The sequence below is a fragment of the Octopus sinensis genome, linkage group LG5 (genome assembly GCF_006345805.1).
Source record: "Octopus sinensis linkage group LG5, ASM634580v1, whole genome shotgun sequence".
Classification (NCBI taxonomy): domain Eukaryota; kingdom Metazoa; phylum Mollusca; class Cephalopoda; order Octopoda; family Octopodidae; genus Octopus; species Octopus sinensis.
In genome coordinates this window covers 128,609,235-128,628,360 of record NC_043001.1, presented here as the reverse complement: position 1 = coordinate 128,628,360, position 19,126 = coordinate 128,609,235, and the positions used below count along the sequence as shown (strand labels likewise).

The 19,126-nt window shown below is 40.0% G+C and overlaps 1 protein-coding gene across 2 annotated transcripts in view; it reads right to left on the bottom strand.

The window, feature by feature from the left end:
* LOC115211873 overlaps positions 1 to 19,126 on the bottom strand; it is a 101,365-nt gene that overhangs the window by 49,694 nt on the left and 32,545 nt on the right. For both annotated transcript variants that reach the window (XM_029780611.2, XM_036503078.1), the window contains 5 exons: positions 17,571 to 17,661; positions 14,361 to 14,443; positions 9,242 to 9,319; positions 5,292 to 5,380; positions 613 to 1,485 (listed from right to left, as the gene is read on the bottom strand). In XM_029780611.2, the coding sequence (XP_029636471.1) occupies positions 613 to 1,485; positions 5,292 to 5,380; positions 9,242 to 9,319; positions 14,361 to 14,443; positions 17,571 to 17,661 (1,214 nt within the window). The remainder of the gene's footprint in view (positions 1 to 612; positions 1,486 to 5,291; positions 5,381 to 9,241; positions 9,320 to 14,360; positions 14,444 to 17,570; positions 17,662 to 19,126) is intronic.

Sequence of the window (19,126 nt, the reverse complement as noted above, 5' to 3'; positions counted from 1 at the left end):
TTTATCAACCCTGGAAGAATGTAAGGCAAAATAGACCTTGATATGATTTAAAATCAGCATGTATGGGGTTGGAAGAAATACTGCAAGATATTTTGACCAATATTCCAATGATTCTACCAATTAGCAGCCCTTGATAATAATGATTGCTAGTAATAATGAGGAGTAGGAATTTAAATTGGGTATGTGAGTATTGGAAAATATCTCATAGAATGAGTTATGGGCTGCCCTATGGCAAGGCATAGCAACCATTCAGCCACCCTGCCAGGGATATGGCAAGGTCATGGGACTGTAGCATGGTGGATTGTAAAGAGGTAGTGGAAGAGCTCAGCTTAGTCAATGTGCTTCTTACATTGATGCTGAATGGAGGAATCCTAAAAAAATCAACAGTGAGGATCATCAAGCTCCATCAAGGGTGTAGCTGAAACACATCCATTGGAGTGGTGTCCATGGTTGTGTAATCAGTTAATAAAAGATTCACTATGACTGAAGCTCCTAATTCAAATTCGTAATAAGAGAATTGGATGGTGACAGAGAGTCATGGGAATCTATGAAAGCAGTGGAAGAAGAAGAAGAAAAGAATTTAATGAAAATAAAACGGAAAAATCTTCATACCAACAGTAGGAGATCCTTCTTCTGTTTCGCCAACCTGATCTAGAGATTCATACTTGGTAATGTTTGTATAATTAAGCATTGCGTAGACTGAAGGGGACAGCAATACATTGTTAATGGACGATGGATTGAGGGGGCGTGGCCGTGGAATGGCAACTGGCCTGGGAGTGGACCTGCCACTGGAAGAGGTTACCTCTGATAACAAGTTCCGATACAGAGACCCAGAATCATGCGTGTGTAATATCTCCTGGTCATACAAATTCTCCAAAGGTTCTTCACAGTTTTCTGGAGAAGTTAGGATGGAGTTTTTGTCACATTCCTCATTCTCAATTAAGATCTGTTGCATTGAATTCTCAAAGAATTCTGATGGTGATTTATGATTCTCAATATAAGGCTGAACACCATTTTGATTTAAGAATAAGGAAAGACGGTCAGACTGCAAACAGTTAGAGTCCTTTTGGAATGGTGCTGAAGTGGAAATACAAGAATCAAGGTTGGTCTTAGCCTCAGACTTTTCTTTTGGAAATTCACTGTTTTCATCCACCTTTTCTTTGGGTCTATTTAAGTATGATGGCAATGCAGATAATCTTGTAGTCACAGCCATGTCTTTTGGTATGATTTTATTCTGCAAGAATGAACCTGCCACGCTTTTACCAAGTTCCTGGTAATTTGACACACCTGTTTCATTCAAAGACTGTGGGGAAGAGGATAATGAGATCATGAATTCTAGTCTTAGGTCTTCAGAAAGTTTGTGCCGCTGCTTGCCTTGTAACCATGAAATACAGTTAGTGACTGTCATTAGCGACAATTTCTTGATTTCTGAACCCCGGTAGAAAATGTACATTTCATTTTCTATCACAGCAATGTCATTAATTTCTGGAGAGAGAGAAAAAAAAATAGGAAGAAAATTAGAAAAAGAAGGAAATAAAGAACGAAATGCAGAAAAATAAATAAAGGGATCAAACGGAGAAAAGAGGAATGAACATGAGAAACACAAAGAGGAAGTGAACAAGAAGCAAAATGTGGTTCTCCGACCCCTCTAGGTGGGTAGGAACTCTAAATAAATAAGAACTGACTCAGATAATAATAATGATAATAATAATAATGAAATTATTGTATACAGTGCTCAGGTACACCACAACTTGTCAGAAAGTGCGTATAAAGTATATGCATCATCATCATCATCATCATCGTTTAACGTCCGTTCTCCATGCTAGCATGGGTTGGACAGTTCGACCGGGGATCTGGGAAGCCCGAAGGCTGCACCAGGTTCCGGTCTTATCTGGCAATATTTCTACAGCTGGATGCCCTTCCTAACGCCAACCACTCCGTGAGTGTAGTGGGTGCTTTTTACGTGCCACCTGCACTGGTGCCAGGCAAGGCTGGCATCGGCCACGGTCGGATTGGTGCATTTTACGTTCCACCTGCACGGAAGCCAGTCAAGGCGGCACTGGCTTCGGCCACGATTCGGATGGTGCTTTTTTACGTGCCACCAACACGGAAGCCAGTCGAGGCGGCGCTGGCATCGGCCACGATTCGGATAGTGCATACAAATGTCTGGAAAGTGAACAATGTGTGAGTCAGATACATGCTTGTGTGTGTATGGAGGGGAGAAAGTCAGGTGTAGTGTTGGCGAATCTCAGAAAGCATGGAAGTTTTGAAGGATGCAGATTGTGACAACCTGCCCAATATACATCAGCAAGGAAAGCAGATGTAAATACGATGAGGTCAATGATGATGATACATACTATATAGTGTAAACTGTACAAAACAAATTACACAAATTTGATCAGGAGAAAGCATGAGTGAATTGTTCAAAATAAAGTTGGACTGGAAGATTTTACTTGTTTAAGGCAACACCTTAAAGAACTTTAGTAAAATGATTCAATCCCAGTATTTACTTTTTTCTATGAAGCCTAGTATTTATTCTATTGATATATTCTATTGATATATATTTGCCATATTCTGAACGCCTTACTTCCCTGGGCATGGACACATTGAAACTCCGACGTCTGGCAGCTGACTTGGCAGACACCCATAAAATTATCAACCATCTTACAAACAATAACTCTGAGCACCTTTGCAAACTCCACCCGTCTAACACCAGTGGACATATTTACAAAGCCAGAAAACAGCACAGCTCCTGACTTTGTAAATATGTCCACAGCTCCCATGACTTTAGGAAACATTTTTTCACACTAAGAGTTGCTGAAGCATGGAACAAACTGCCGGCATCAGTTGTTAGTTGTCGGAGCACTGCATCCTTCAAAACTTCCATGCTTTCTGAGATTCGCCAACACTACACCTGATTTTCTCCCCTCCATACACACACAAGCATGTATCTGACTCATACATTGTTCGCTTTCCAGACATTTGTACATTACTGCATATACTTTATACGCACTTTCTGACAAGTTGTGGTGCACCTGAGCACTGTATACAATAATTCCATTATTATTTTTATATTTGCCAAACCACTAAGTTACAGGGATGTAAACATACCAACACCATAGTGGGGGAACAAACACAGATGCAAAGACACACACACACACATAATGGGTTTCTTTCAGTTTTTGTCTTCCAGATCCACTCACAAGACTTTGGTAGGCCTGAGGCCATAGTAGAAGTCATTTGCCCTTAATAGAAGATACAGTGTGACTAAAACTGGAACTATATAGCTGGGAAGCAAACTTTTCACTACTCAGCCATACCTGCGCCTGTGCCACATAAAAAGTCAAACAGAATTGCACGCAACCCGAGTGTCACGAATTGCTCGTTTGCTCTTTTGTTTCAGTCATTCGACTGCAGCCTTGCTGGAGCACTGCCTTTAGTTGAGCAAATCGACTCCAGGACTTATTCTTTGTAAGCCTAGTACGTATTCAATCGATCTCTTTTGCTGAACCGCTAAGTTATGGGGACGTAAACACACCAGCATCGGTTATCAAGTGATGATGGAGGGACAAACACAGACACACAAACATATAGATATATATATATATATTCATGGGCTTCTTTCAGTTTCCGTCTACCAAATCCACTCACAAGGCTTTGGTTAGCCTGAGGCTATAGTAGAAGACATTAGCCCAAGGTGCCATGCAGTGGGACTGAACCTGTAACCATGTGGCTGGTAAGCAAGCTACTTTCCACACAGCCACTCCTGCGGCTATAAAGCCACTCCTGTGTGTATAAATGAATTCTAACCATGATTATTTCTGAATCGAGCAATCAGTTATCTCTCCTACATTCAGTTAGCATGTCATTACTGCTGAAACGTTCAGAAAAGAAATTACTCTTGGACGCCATCTACATTAAAAAAAATGATACCTAAGTTAACAGGTAACCTATTTAATGTTACCTGTTGTAGATTTCAGATATTGTAAAGCCTGTGCTTGGTTAAAGGGACCTAATAATCAGAAAAGTCCTGAGTTATCTCCCATAGTAGTCATAGTACAAAAATTTGTATTTTTCTTTTTTCTTCAGAAAGTCAGGGAAAATTCCTTGTGACTCTTTTACGTACCTGAGTTCAAGTCCTGAACAGGTCGACTTTGCCAGTCATCATTTCTAGAGTCAATAAAATGAAATACTAGTCAAAACTAGTACTTCCTTCAAAACTGCTGGACTTGTGCCTAAATCAGAAATCATCAACTCTGGGAGGAGTGTTTCAATCTTATTCTGACTTCATCATAGAAGCATAGTCTTCTCTGTACTTTCCAAATAACTGATGAAAGAATTAATCAGAATAATGCATTTTTGCCTAAAACTCTACAGCTGCTGCTGCTATTACTACTACTACTACCACCAAATTTGAAAGGTGAATTATTGAAAAGATCAAGCATGTCAATGTAGTTATGATGTTTACTTCAGAATAATGTGGATCTGGGCTCAATTTCACTGTATGAAATTGGCCTGATCATGATCAATACCTTCTGATATCCATGTGTGTGTGTGCGTGTGTGTATTTCTACATGCTTCACATTGCCACTGCTTGGATAACAGTGATATTTTTGTGTACCACATAAGCAAGAAGTCTAACAGCTGAGTCGTTTGATGTTGCAGAGACTACAGAATAATGTATCTTACTTGAAAACAAGGGTTGGTATGAAGAAAAGCATCAAGGCATAAAATACTCATCCAACCCATGCCAGCAGGGAAAAAACAGATGACGATGATGACAACGACTATGATATTGGTTTCAAATTTTGGCACAAGGCCAGTAATTTCGGGGAGGGGGCAAGTCAATTATCTTGACCCCATTGCATAACTGGCACAATTGTTAGCACGCCGGGCGAAATGCTTAGCGGTATTTCGTCTGCCGTTACGTTCTGAGTTCAAATTCCACCGAGGTTGACTTTGCCTTTCATCCTTTCGGGGGTCGATAAATTAAGTACCAGTTAAGCACTGGGGTCGATGTAATCGACTTAATACCTATGTCTGTCCTTGTTTGTCCCCTCTATGTTTAGCCCCTTGTGGCTAATAAAGAAATAGGTAATTATTTCATCAACCCCGAAAGGATGAAAGACAAAAGCTACCTTGGAGGAACTTGAACTCAGAACGTAAAGACGGATGAAATACTGCTATGCATTTTGGCCGGCATGCTAATAACTCTGCCAGCTCACCACCTAAGGCAATGACACTGAGAAAGGAGAGATAGAAGAAAGGGAAAAGTCAACGGTTTCACATACCTTTTAGATCTGCACACCAAAGAACTGTCCGCACATTAACAGGATCGAAGATAAATATAGCACTGTCGGTCCAAGCTAACAGCATATTCCTAAGCAAAAAATAAGAGAAATAATAATGGTAACGTATTGTAAGGGGAACATATTGTAAGGGGACTGGTTGGTATTTTATTGAGCCTAAAGTATGGATAAACTATATCCCAACAGGACTTGAGCTCAGAATGTAAAGGCCCATAAAGGAAACCTAATCTGGCACTTAACTGGATCGGCCACTTCGCCACATTAACCCTTTCGTTACTGTATTTATTTTGAGATGCTCAGTGTTTCTTTCAATTACTTTAAATATAACAAAGAATTTAGTAAAATAACTTAGTTATCATTCAGCTAGTGTTAGGAACATAAATTATGACTAAGGTTTGGAGGTAGATTTTAATTCAAAACTTATGAAAACGAGACATTTGTACTCAGAGCCAGAGCCGGTTTCAGCCGGGTTGGTAATGAAAGGGTTAATAAAAGAGAAGGAAAGAAGGAAAATGGCTGTTCAGTCTACCAGAAATGGCAGCTAAATCTCTTTGAAATCACACCTTACTTTATTAAAAATGTAAAGTCAAACTGGATATAGTGTACAATATATCCCTAGATATACTGTCAGAGAAAACGATGAGATGGTCACTGCAGAAATGTAAGGGAGGGAAGCTCTATAATAGCAACTGACTTGAAATAGCAACCAAATCTCCTTCATATACCTCACTGTCTAAAATGTCTTAGCTTAAAAAGATGAAGTGGTCATAACTGGAATGTATTTGATCATAGGTCTATTCAACTAGAGCTGATCCAAAGCTCAACAACAAAGCTAAACAGATAGTTACTCTTTACTCTTTTACTTGTTTCAGTCATTTGACTGCGGCCATGCTGGAGCACCGCCTTTTAGTCGAGCAAATCGACCCCGGGACTTATTCTTTGTAAGCCCAGTACTTATTCTATCGGTCTCTTTTTGCCGAACCGCTAAGTGACGGGGACGTAAACACAGCAGCATCGGTTGTCAAGCAATATATATATACATATATACGACAGGCTTCTTTGAGTTTCCGTCTACCAAATCCACTCACAAGGCATTGGTCGGCCGGGGCAATAGCAGAAGACACTTGCCCAAGATGCCACGCAGTGGGACTGAACCCGGAACCATGTGGTTGGTTAGCAAGCTACTTACCACACAGCCACTCCTACGCCTACGTTCTTAACTTTTCAACTCAATTTAATTCATTCTTTATCACTCAATCTCATAAAGCTGGAAGCTGGGATTTGCCTACTATCAACAACATAAGTTGACCTTCAGTTCAGCTGATTTGGTGTTTTGTAGCTGATGACATGAAAGAACATAGAAACATGTATTCTACAATTCAACAATGTCATTCACAGCTCAATCTATTTCCCCCACCCTCCATGTTGTTGAGGAGGAGAATTATCTCCTGGGATTATTTCTGCAGTGGAAGAACTGTCTACATACAAGAATGCTTAAGCATGTTAGATATGAATTTATACAAATACCTATTTCTTTACTACCCACAAGGGGCTAAACACAGAGGGGACAAACAAGGACAGACAAACGGATTAAGTCGATTATATCGACCCCAGTGCATAACTGGTACTTAATTTATCGACCCCGAAAGGATGAAAGGCAAAGTCGACCTCGGCAGAATTTGAACTCAGAACGTAACGGCAGACAAAATACGGCTACGCATTTCGCCCGGCGTGCTAACGGTTCTGCCAGCTCGCTGCCTAAAATACCGAATATATTTTATTCAACGCTGCTTCGTGTGACTTTATTTAATTCTAGATTGACCAAGTTTCGTGCACATCAGGAAATATACTGTTTGCTGTTCAAATATAAGAATGAAGTCATTCTTAACAGGTAGAGGCTGACAGATTTAGTGCTTATATTTGACAATCGAAAAGAATGTAGAATCACGTCCTACAATCTAATGATGTGATAAACAGCCCATTCAGTGTTTTTACACATCACTTAGAAGGAGAATTTTCTCCTGGAGATATTTCCACAATGCAAGGTATTCCTATGTCCCAGTGTGCTTGAATATGTTAAATATGACTTTATATCAACACATTTTATTCAATGCTACTTCATACAACTTTTATATATTTGATGGCAGCAAATTTGTAGTCATTAGAGTGTTGCATAGAATGCCTTGCAGTATTTGTTTTGAAAAAGCACCATCTGCTCGTGTCCACTGCCAGCCTCGCCTGGCCCCCGTGCCAGTGGCACATAAAAAAGCACCATCCATTCGTGTCCGTTGCCAGCCTCGCCTGGCCCCCATGCCGGTGGCACGTAAAAAGCACCATCCGTTCGTGGCCGTTTGCCAGCTCCGTCTGGCACCTGTGCGGGTGGCACGTAAAAGCACCATCCATTTGTGTCTGTTGCCAGCCTCGCCTGGCCCCCATGCCGGTGGCACGTAAAAGCACCATCCGTTCGTGGCCGTTTGCCAGCTCCGTCTGGCACCTGTGCGGGTGGCACGTAAAAGCACCATCCATTTGTGTCTGTTGCCAGCCTCGCCTGGCCCCCATGCCGGTGGCACGTAAAAGCACCATCCGTTCGTGGCCGTTTGCCAGCTCCGTCTGGCACCTGTGCAGGTGGCATGTAAAAAGCACCCACTACACTCACGGAGTGGTTGGCGTTAGGAAGGGCATCCAGCCGTAGAAACACTGCCAGATCTGACTGGGCCTGATGCAGCCTTCTGGCTTCCCAGATCCCCGGTCGAACCGTCCAACCCATGCTAGCATGGAAAGCGGACGCTAAACGATGATGATGATGATGAGCTTAACTTTGCCTAATGTCCTTTCAGGGTCAATAAGGCAAGTACCAGTTCAGGGTTCAAGGTGGGATGGTGGCATTGTTACAGCATCTGACAGAACACCTTGTGATAGCTGCTTTGGCTTTGCATGTTCCAAGTTGAAACTCTGTCCTGTCACCAAAAACAACAGGAGCATCAACTAGAATCAATGATTTGAAAAACAAATGGACATAGCCTCCTTGGTTCAATTAGAAAATTGACTGTTATTCGTGTATGTGAGTGAATGTGCACGTTCTAACTGTAGATCTATCTTGTTGTTCATGAGTTTCATAAGCTCCCAGTATTATGTAATGGTTACAACTATACATGTCCTTTGTGTGGAGGTGCAATGGCCCAGTGGTTAGGGCAGCGGACTCGCGGTCATAAGATCGCGGTTTCGATTCCCAGACCGGGCGTTGTGAGTGTTTATTGAGCGAAAACACCTAAAAGCTCCACGAGGCTCCAGCAGGAGATGGTGGTGATCCCTGCTGTACTCTTTCACCACAACTTTCTCTCACTCTTACTTCCTGTTTCTGTTGTACCTGTATTTCAAGGGGCCGGCCTTGTCACTCTCTGTGTCACGCTGAATATCCCCGAGAACTACGTTAAGGGTACACGTGTCTGTGGAGTGCTCAGCCACATGCACGTTAATTTCATGAGCAGGCTGTTCCGTTGATTCGGATCAACCGGAACCCTCGTCGTCATAACCGACGGAGTGCTTCCACACATGTCCTTTGTAACTGTAAGGCACACAGAAATAAACAACAATTGGGTGGTCAGGAGACATGGTGGTGTTGCGAGGTCAGGTGACTATTGGTGGAGCCAAGTCATTAGCGGTGGTCTGTTGTCAAGAAACTCATGATGGTGTGTAGTCAATAGGTTTCAACAACAATTAGTTCCAATGAAATACTGAATATGGCCAATGACTGAATGTCATGAGAAGAATAGAATTCTAATGTCAAAAATTTTTGTTATTACTTTTTTTTGTAACTTTATTCAAATTATAATTATTTTGTCATTAAGACTCAGCTCAGAAAATTTTTATCAGCTACCATAAGAAATTGGGATGAAAATAGAAAATAATAAACTTTTTTTAATAGAACTTACTTTACTTGCTTTATCTGAACAAAATTTACAGACAAAACATTCCATTTCTCGTCTTTTGGTAGATTATATTCTTTGCACCTGTAGAGAAAGAAATGTCATAAAATGAATGTATAAAGGTTAATTTTGTTTCAATCATTAGACTGTGGCCATGCTGGGGCATGTCCGCAGTCTAATTTTGAAGAATTTTTATGTTGAATGAATCAACGCCAGTACTTTTTTAAGCCCAAAACTTATTCTATCGATCTCTTTTGTCAAACTGCTAGGTTATGGTTGTCAAGTGGTGGTGGGGAACAAACACAAATACACACGCACACACACACACACATTCAGTTTCCATTTACCAAATCCACTCTGAAGACTTTGGTCAGCCTGATGCGGTAGTAGAAGACTCTTGCCCAAGGTACTCTGCAGTGGGACTGAAACCAGAAGCATGTGGTTGGGAAACAAGCTTCTTAACACATAACCACGTCTGCACCTATGATAAAGAAAACATATTAATAACACCAAGTTATGTTGTCCACGTTGTTTAGCATCATAGTATTAGCACTGAGTTTTCTAGGGTGGTATTAGTTGGAGGTGTCTAAGTACAGTATATTGTCATGCATCACACACCTTCATCATTTCATCTATTAAATGACACAGATCTTAGGGATTCCCACCATTTTCTCCTGCGTCTTCTTCAGTCTTCTACATGTACCTTTCATCAACGCTGTTTCACCAAGCATTCATAGTCTTTTCGTGGAGGCGCAATGGCCCAGTGGTTAGGGCAGCGGACTCGCGGTCGTAGGATCGCGGTTTCGATTCCCAGACCGGGCGTTGGAGTGTTTATTGAGCGAAAACACCTAAAAGTTCCACGGCAGGGGATGGTGGTGATCCCTGCTGTACTCTTTCACCACAACTTTCTCTCACTCTTACTTCCTGTTTCTGTTGTATCTGTATTTCAAAGGGCTGGCCTTGTCACTCTCTGTGTCACGCTGAATATCCCCGAGAACTGCATTAAGGGTACACGTGTCTGTGGAGTGCTCAGCCACTTACACGTTAATTTCACGAGCAGGCTGTTCTGTTGATTCGGATCAACCGGAACCCTCGTTGTCGTAACCGACGGAGTGCTTCCATCATAGTCTTTTCACAGAACAGTCATCTCTCTTGCACATACACACACAAACACAAACTCACACCACTGCTGGTATCTTTAGTGTGAAGCAGATCTCTTAGCTTGCTTGTTTACCGCTTTTCAACCAAATTCTTATTACATATTCAATAGACACAGGCATGACTGTGTGGTTAAAAGTTTGCTTCCCAAGCACATGGTTCCAGGTTCAGACCCACTGCAGGGCATCTTGGACAAGTGCCTTCTACTATAACCTCAAGCCAACCAAGGCTTTGTGAGTGGATTTGGCTAACAGAAACTGAAAAAATCTGTCATATACATATATATCTACATATATCAAAAGCATATCCAACCGATGACGGCAAAGCTTATTTAAAGCAAAGCTAGAAATCCAGGATCTTGAATTATTCAGTAATATTTTTTTGCTAGTCTATTTTGTCCCTCTGTCTTATCTCATGGTGCGATATGAACAGTTAACGTGGTTTTTCGAGTCAGGGATTTGACTGCTATTTCGGCATGGTGGTGTCTCTCAGACACCCTTATTTTTAGTTGTAAAAAATTATTACCTTTGTATGGTATTTTTCCCATGCTGGCCACTTGATAATATTGATATTTAAATATCGATATTATCCTTATTTATAAATATCTACATATATGTGTGTCTTTGTGTTTCGGTTTGTCCTCCACAAACCGGTGTTGGGTTGTTTACATCCCTGTAACATGGTGGTTCAGCAAAAGAGATTGATTAAATAAGTACCAGGTTTTAAAAAGTCCTATGGTCAATTCATTCAACTAAAAATTCTTCAAGGCAGTGACCCAGCATGGCCGTAGTCTATTGACTGAAACAAGTAAAGAAAAAAAAAAGGAGTCCTTGTTACAGTGCAATGGTTTATGAGCCTCAATGACCAGTGAGCTATGCCTGTGGAGCACAAGCTCCTTGTAGGGCCTCTCATACTGGACAAGTCAAATTGACAGAGGCCAGGCTAATATGGAACACCTCTTGCATACAGTCAGCACCTCTACCTAGAAAAATCAAAGTTTTAGAAGCACCAATGACAATTCAAAACCAACAAGCCCTGGGAGACTTGGGACTTAACAACAGCCCATAACAGTGACCAGTGGAGAAAAGTCCTCAATGACCTATATTCCATATGGAGCAAAGAGCAAAGAGCAAGTAACATATATTTGATACATTTCTCTCTAGCCTCTGCACATCTTCCATATTCAACTCCCACATTTCACCATCATGATGCAGCACCTCATCTCGTGAACAAGATCCTTTCTGTCCTCCCTTTTACCATTTAGTCAGCAAAGGAATGGCTGCACCCATGACCCTTAAAATTTTTCAGATCCCTCCAAAACTAGTGAGAAGGCAGGAAGTTATCCTCAAACCAGAGACTTGGCTCAAATGCTTGCAACAAATCATCAAAGATTGTGGTCAGGAAACCACAGATGGCATGTGGAAAATAAGCTAAAATTCCAGTGAAAGCGCCCAAGGACTGACACCAGATTAACTCTGTAGCATTTAAACCAGCCATATCCAACACAAATAGTTTCCCTTTTCTTTGTTCAAACTGACCAGATCTGACCTCTCACACCTGCCCTACAATGTAATTCTGAAAAATAAACTATCACTTCATTGAAATCTTGAAGTTGCAAGACAATGCATAGTTAATTTAAAACTGTGGGAATAGATAAATAATATATTTGAAAGGAGAATCTGAATGCTAAAGGGTTATGTCTACCATCTAAGGACTCAGAATGCTAAGAGCCAGAACAGATACTGCAAAGCAGTTTATCCAACATTCTAATAATTTTACTAATCTACTTTGAACTGATACTTTATTTTAGCAACCATGGAAGAATGAAAGGCAAAGTTGACCACAGTAAGATTTGAGAGCCAAAATAAACACTGCCTGGCACTTTATCCTGGGCTTTAGCAACTGCCAATTTGATGCCTTCTTTTTTTGCCAACTGAAGTCAGTTTTTAGGAGTCTCTACAAAGTAACTTGACCAGCTTGAAGTAGCAACTAAAAGCTCACTCAAATCATACCCCTACTGTTTTCAGAATGGTCACAGCTGGAATGCCTTTGATCACAAGTTTGTTCAACGGGGGTTGACTTAAGGTTAAACAGATCTATAAAGTAACTTCTATGTGGTCATTCAACCTGCTTGAAATAGTAGCCAAATATCACTCAAAGTACACCCTACTTAAGGCTGGATTTAGATCTAGTGGGGCCCTGGACTTATAGATTTTGGGAACTGACACAATTTTTCTAATACAAAGCATAAAAATCAAAAGGAAGTTCAATAATTTTAAAAGAACTCAATTAAAAAAACACTTCAACAAGCTAAAAAAACTGCAAATTATTTATTTGATAGCTGTAAATATATTTTTTCATTTTTAACTCCAAACTTTATGCTTCTCTGAGATAAAGGTGTTTCCAATGCTTGGGGACCCTTGGGTAATGGCCATACATCTGACCTTGGCCCTTTTGTCTTCAAACAGTAAGGCTACATGAGGTATTCTAACTCGAGAAATACTGAATAAGAGATGGAATGGTCACAAATGGAATTCTTTTATTCATAAGGCTGCCTGACTTTTCATTTCATGTTGCTCCAGTTCACTCAGCTGTAGAAATGAGTTGCATCGTCACTGGCGCCAAGCTGTATCGGCCTTTGCCTTTGCCTTGGATAGCATCGGTGGCATGGAAAGGGGAGGCTGGTATGCATGGGTGACAACTGGTCTTCTATAAACAACCTTACCAGGAATTGTGCCTAGGAGAGGAACTTTCTAGGTGCAATCCCATGGTCAGTGTCGTGACTGAAGTGGAGGTCTCAGTATTGAACACCTGACCATTAGGTGAACAGATGTTAACTGAGCTGCTATATTGGATCAACTGGTCTTCTATAAACAACCTTACCAGGATTTGTGCCTAGGAGAGGAACTTTCTAGGTGCAATCCCATGGTCAGTGTCGTGACTGAAGTGGAGGTCTCAGTATTGAACACCTGACCATTAGGTGAACAGATGTTAACTGAGCTGCTATATTGGATCAACTGGTCTTCTATAAACAACCTTACCTGGATTTGTGCCTAGGAGAGGAACTTTCTAGGTGCAATCCCATGGTCAGTGTCGTGACTGAAGTGGAGGTCTCAGTATTGAACACCTGACCATTAGGTGAACAGATGTTAACTGAGCTGCTATATTGGATCAACTGGTCTTCTATAAACAACCTTACCTGGATTTGTGCCTAGGAGAGGAACTTTCGAGGTGCAATCACAAGGTCATTCATGACCGAAGGAGGTCTTTACCCTTCTTCTTTTTTTTAAGGCTGCCTGATTAAAGATAACCTGAAGCTCAGCAACAAAAGCTTCTGTTTTACTCAATCACTAGTTACAATAGCAAGTTAATAGAACTATAGGTGATGCTTAGTGACTCATGGGAGATGTTCATGTACTTTGTAGGTGTTCCAGTTCTGATGAAATATTTATTTCACAAATGAGTCAGCTAAATAGAAGCAGGCATGCATTTATTGTTTGAGCAATCACAAACAGAAAGACATACAGAAGGGGGAGGAAGGAGAGAAGAAAGCAAGGTGAGAAGAAAAAGAGACAGAGAGAGAGATGAGAAGAGGGAAAAAGATAGAAGTGAGAAGAGTGAGATACAGAGGTGAAAAGAGAAACAGAATCAGAGAGAGATGAGGAGAGAGACAGAGGTGAGGGGAGAGAGAGAGAGAGTTAAAAAAGAAAGAGAAAGACTATAGTGAGAAGAGAAAGAAAGAGGGAGGGAGGCAGAGAGATAACAGAGAAGAGACTAATAGAGGGAGAGAGAGAGAGAAAAACAAGAAGAAATACAGTCAAATATGAAAAAGAGAGACAAACAATCAAGGATGGGAAGAAGAGAACAAAGGAGAGATTAAAATGGTGAAAAGAGAAAGATGGATGAAAAAGAATTAGAGTCAAGAGAAAACTAGAAAGAGAGAGAGCAGGAGAGAAATGTTACTTACCTGAGATCTAATATAGGTAATGGAGGGATTGCCAACAGTTGTTTAAACTGATGAGTGTTGAGTACCTGTCCTTCGAAGTCGACCTGAAATGTTAACAAAAGGTTCAGTGAGACTACAACATCATAAATGGTTAGATGATGATGATGATGGTAATGATGGTGAGGGCAACTGATGGTGGTGATAGAGGCATGTGATTAAATAATTGCTTCAAATCTCTTTGTATATATCATTTGACAAAAGTTCTTCAGGGCAGTGCCTCAGCATAGCCACAGTCTGATGAGTGAAACAAGTAAAAGATATTTTTTTTTTTATATATATATATATAGAAGTGCAATGGCCCAGTGGTTAGGGCAGCGGACTCGCGGTCATAGGATCGTGGTTTCGATTTCCATACTGGGCGTCGTGAGTGTTTATTGAGCGAAAACACCTAAAGCTCCACGAGGCTCCGGCAGGGGGGGGGGGGCGATCCCTGCTGTACTCTTTCACCACAACTTTCTCTCACTGCTTCTTCTGTTGGCCTGCTCACTTAGCCAGCAAGGTGGCGTCATTTGAAGGCTAAAACAATGCGAAGCACATTGTGACTAGCAATGTGTAGCAACATCTGATAGCCTGGTCGGTCACGGTGATCACGTGATATATATATATATATATATATATATATGGTTTGCTTAGAAAATTTTGAAGATGACCTATGGAGTCTACTTTTACAGACCCATACATAGTAGAAAACACTTGCCCAGGATGCCATCCCAAGGCACTGAATGTAGAACTATGTGGCTAGGAAGCAGACTTCTTACCATACAGCCACACCTTGATGACAGAGATGATAGAGTTGGTGACAGTGAAGTCGATGGTTTAACTCTAACCCTAAACATTTCCCAGATCAACTGGAGACCAATTCTTGACCTCCTTCAATGACATGCAACCTTGTATTTCTGCTAAGGCCCACAAATACTTTTCCATATTAGCCATGGTTCCACCTAAAGTCGACTAAATAAAACCCAAAATTAAAGAAAATAGTCTAATATTGGAGCGTATATTAGACCATTTTCTTTAGCCAATACACTGTGATTGCTTATAAGCTTCAAGCTTATAAAATATTATTGTTATTTACAGAATAGCCACTCGTCATCATTTCTCAGTTTATCGCAGAAAAACACACATGAGAAGCACGATTTGCATATTTAAAACCGTAAAAATATCAAATTAAAAAATTTAATGGCATGACGTATTATCTAAAAGCTTGTGATCAACTCATATACAACCATATTCCTGACTATGCAAATGTCACAAATTTTGTGTGGCCTGCCTTGGACATTACTGATATAAATTTATTTCTTTATTGCCCACAAGGGGCGAAAACACAGAGAGGATGAACAAGAAGAGACAAAGGGATTAAGTCGATTACATCAAACCCAGTGCGAAACTGGTACTTTTATTTATCGACCCCCGAAAGGATGAAAGGCAAAGTCGACCTCGGTGGAATTTGAACTCAGAACGTAACGACAGACAAAATACTGCTAAGCATTCCGCCCAGTGCGCTAATGTGTCTGCCAGCTCGCCGCCTTACTGGGTGGTGGTAGTAGTTGTAGTAGTAGTAGTAGTAGTAGTGGTGGTGGTGGTGGTGGTGGTGGTGTAGTAGTAGTAGTAGTAGCAGCAGCAGTAGTGGTGGGAGGAGGAGGAGGAAAAACAAGAAATGAAAGAATGGGTGAGGCCAGGTCGTTGACTCAAAAAAAACTTTTCACCATTGTTGTTGACCCAACTCACTAAAAATGTTATGATTCAATGCATCAGCCTCATGACTTCTTGCAGTAATGGCTTGAATGTTTTGGACCACCTCAAAAATTTTAATAGGCATACACCAGTATTCCCCCCCAGTGCAGTGTATAACAGAGAGAGAGAGAGTGTGTATACAACATATTTATTCAATGTTTTTTACCCATATTTTTTGTTATTGTTATTATCTCTCTTTTTATTCTTTTACTCTTTTACTTGTTTCAGTCATTTGACTGCGGCCATGCTGGAGCACCGACTTTAGTCGAGCAAATCGACCCCAGGACTTATTCTTTGTAAGCCCAGTACTTATTCTATCAGTCTCTTTTTGCCGAACCGCTAAGTGACGGGGACGTAAACACACCAGCATCGGTTGTCAAGCATTGCTAGGGGGACAAACACAGACACACAAACACACACACATACATATATATATACATATATACGACAGGCTTCTTTCAGTTTCCGTCTACCAAATCCACTCACAAGGCAATGGTCGGCCCGGGGCTATAGCAGAAGACACTTGCCCAAGATGCCACGCAGTGGGACTGAACCCGGAACCATGTGGTTGTTTAGCAAGCTACTTGCCACACAGCCACTCCTGCGCCTATTCTATTACTTTTGTAAGTTAATTAATAAAACGACTCCATTTATACAAGAGAGACAGAAAACTTGCATTAAGCTAAAATGTATTTTTTCATGTTTCATGTAATAATAATAATAATAATAATAATGAAATTATTGTATACAGTGCTCAGGTGCACCACAACTTGTCAGAAAGTGCATATAGAGTATATGCAGTAATGTACAAATGTCTGGAAAGCGAACAATGTATGAGTCAGATACATGCTTGTGTGTGTATGGAGGGGAGAAAATCAAGTGTAGTGTTGGCGAATCTCAGGAAGCATGGAAGTTTTGAAGGATGCAGTGCTCCGACAACTAACAACTGATGCCGGCAGTTTGTTCCATGCTTCAGCAACTCTTAGCGTGAAAAAAATGTTTCCTAAAGTCATGGGAGCTGTGCATGAGTCAGATACATGCTTGCATGTGTATGGAGGGGAGAAAATCAGGTGTAGTGTTGGCAATCTCAGAAAGCATGGAAGTTTTGATGTACAAAACAAAAATTGTATATCATTTCACCAATGATATATTGTTTGAGCAATCACAAACAGAAAGGCATACAGAAAGAAGAGGAAGGAGAGAGAAAGCAAGGTGAGAAGAAAAAGAGACAGAAGTGAGAAGAGTGACATACATAAAAGTCGATGTCGGAAAGGCAAAACAAATCTTAATGGCTATGGATTATGGACCGCAGATATTTCATGTAATTAACCAATACCTTAAAGACTTGAGTAGTTATGGTCTTCGAAATCATGTAAGCGAATGAAAGAGATACAAAATATAAAAAAAAGAGAAAATAATTTTAATTGATTTCCTTACCTCCCACATACGAGAGCCTGGTCGGGCAGAGTAGATTAAAGGCGTTGAAAGACTGGTGTTGTGGTAGAAACAAGTTCCAAACTTTCCATCTCTATAAAACACATTCAATAATTAATATATGACATTTTTTTTTGAAGTTGTATGTTTTTGTTTATTTTTGTTTTGTTTTGATTCTTTTTTTTAACTTTTGGGAATCACTGAATGAGTTAATAATAAAACATTGTCCTTTAGAAGAACCAGAAAAACATGCAAAATTTTAGCTGTTACAATCTTTTCATAGCTGAAGGTGATTACACAACTCCCGCTCTTTTGTCATTCATATATATACATACATATATATATATATATATATATATATATATATATATATACAAGATAAGAAAATGGAGAAATACATCTAAATCAAATATCAATTACCAGATAATACCCAATCACATACTTTATTAAACCACCACATAAGAGACTGTACATAAAAAAGTGTACATAAAAGAGTAACGTTGTATAATAAGTAGAATATATATAAAAGAGAATATAAATATAAGTAAATATAAATATAAGTATAGATTACATCTTACAGCTGTTTCGGCCATGTAGATAAGTATGTCACATAAACCTTTTATAGACAGGAAACCCAGGGTCTTCTCCATTTTTAATATATGTGTGTGTGTGTGTGTATATATATATATATATATATATACACACACACACACATATATATTAAAAATGGAGAAGACCCTGGGTTTACTGTCTATAAAAGGTTTAGCTTTATGGTGTATTGTCAGACCCCAAGACCTGTCGGCCTAAGACCTCTTCAAAAGAGCCATATTTTGAAGAGGTCTTAGGCCAACAGGTTTTGGGGTTTGATGATATGCCATAAAGCTAAATCCTTTATGGATGGGAAACCCAGGGTAATACCATAAACCAGCCTCCCCTACTTTTAATATATACTGCTCTACATCTTAGAGCGTGCTTCTTCTCTGGATTTATGTTTTCTACAAATGATCCTATATATATATATATATATATATATACACACACACACACACATACACGATAAATACAACTTGACTTGGGTCAACTTGCATTTTATTCCTCACAGGTCAATAAAACAATTGCAAGTTACATAACATGTCAAACTAATTGGCTTCAAACCCTCTTCTACAAATTTATGCACTTTTACTGATCTAAGAATTCATTATTAACATTAATTTTTAATCAGTTTTCAAACCTTCATTACTACACTATATTGCTGTCCAACGGAACCATCTCTTCCAATCATATCAAGTAAAACCTTCAACTTTTCTGTATATTTTAGCAAGATTCCAGTTAACTTTTTAGTGATACCGATTATAAAATATTATCCTGGCATTACTATTAGACAAGCCTCTCTGTTTGGTGTTTTAGAACATGACCTTTAAGCCAAGTATTGAGAAGAAGAGCTATCAAGCCAAGTAAAATTCCAGTCGTGGCAAATTACACAAATGGCACCATGTCAGTGATATATAAAATCACCCAGTACACTCTTGGAGTGGTTGGCATTAGGAAGGGCATCCAGC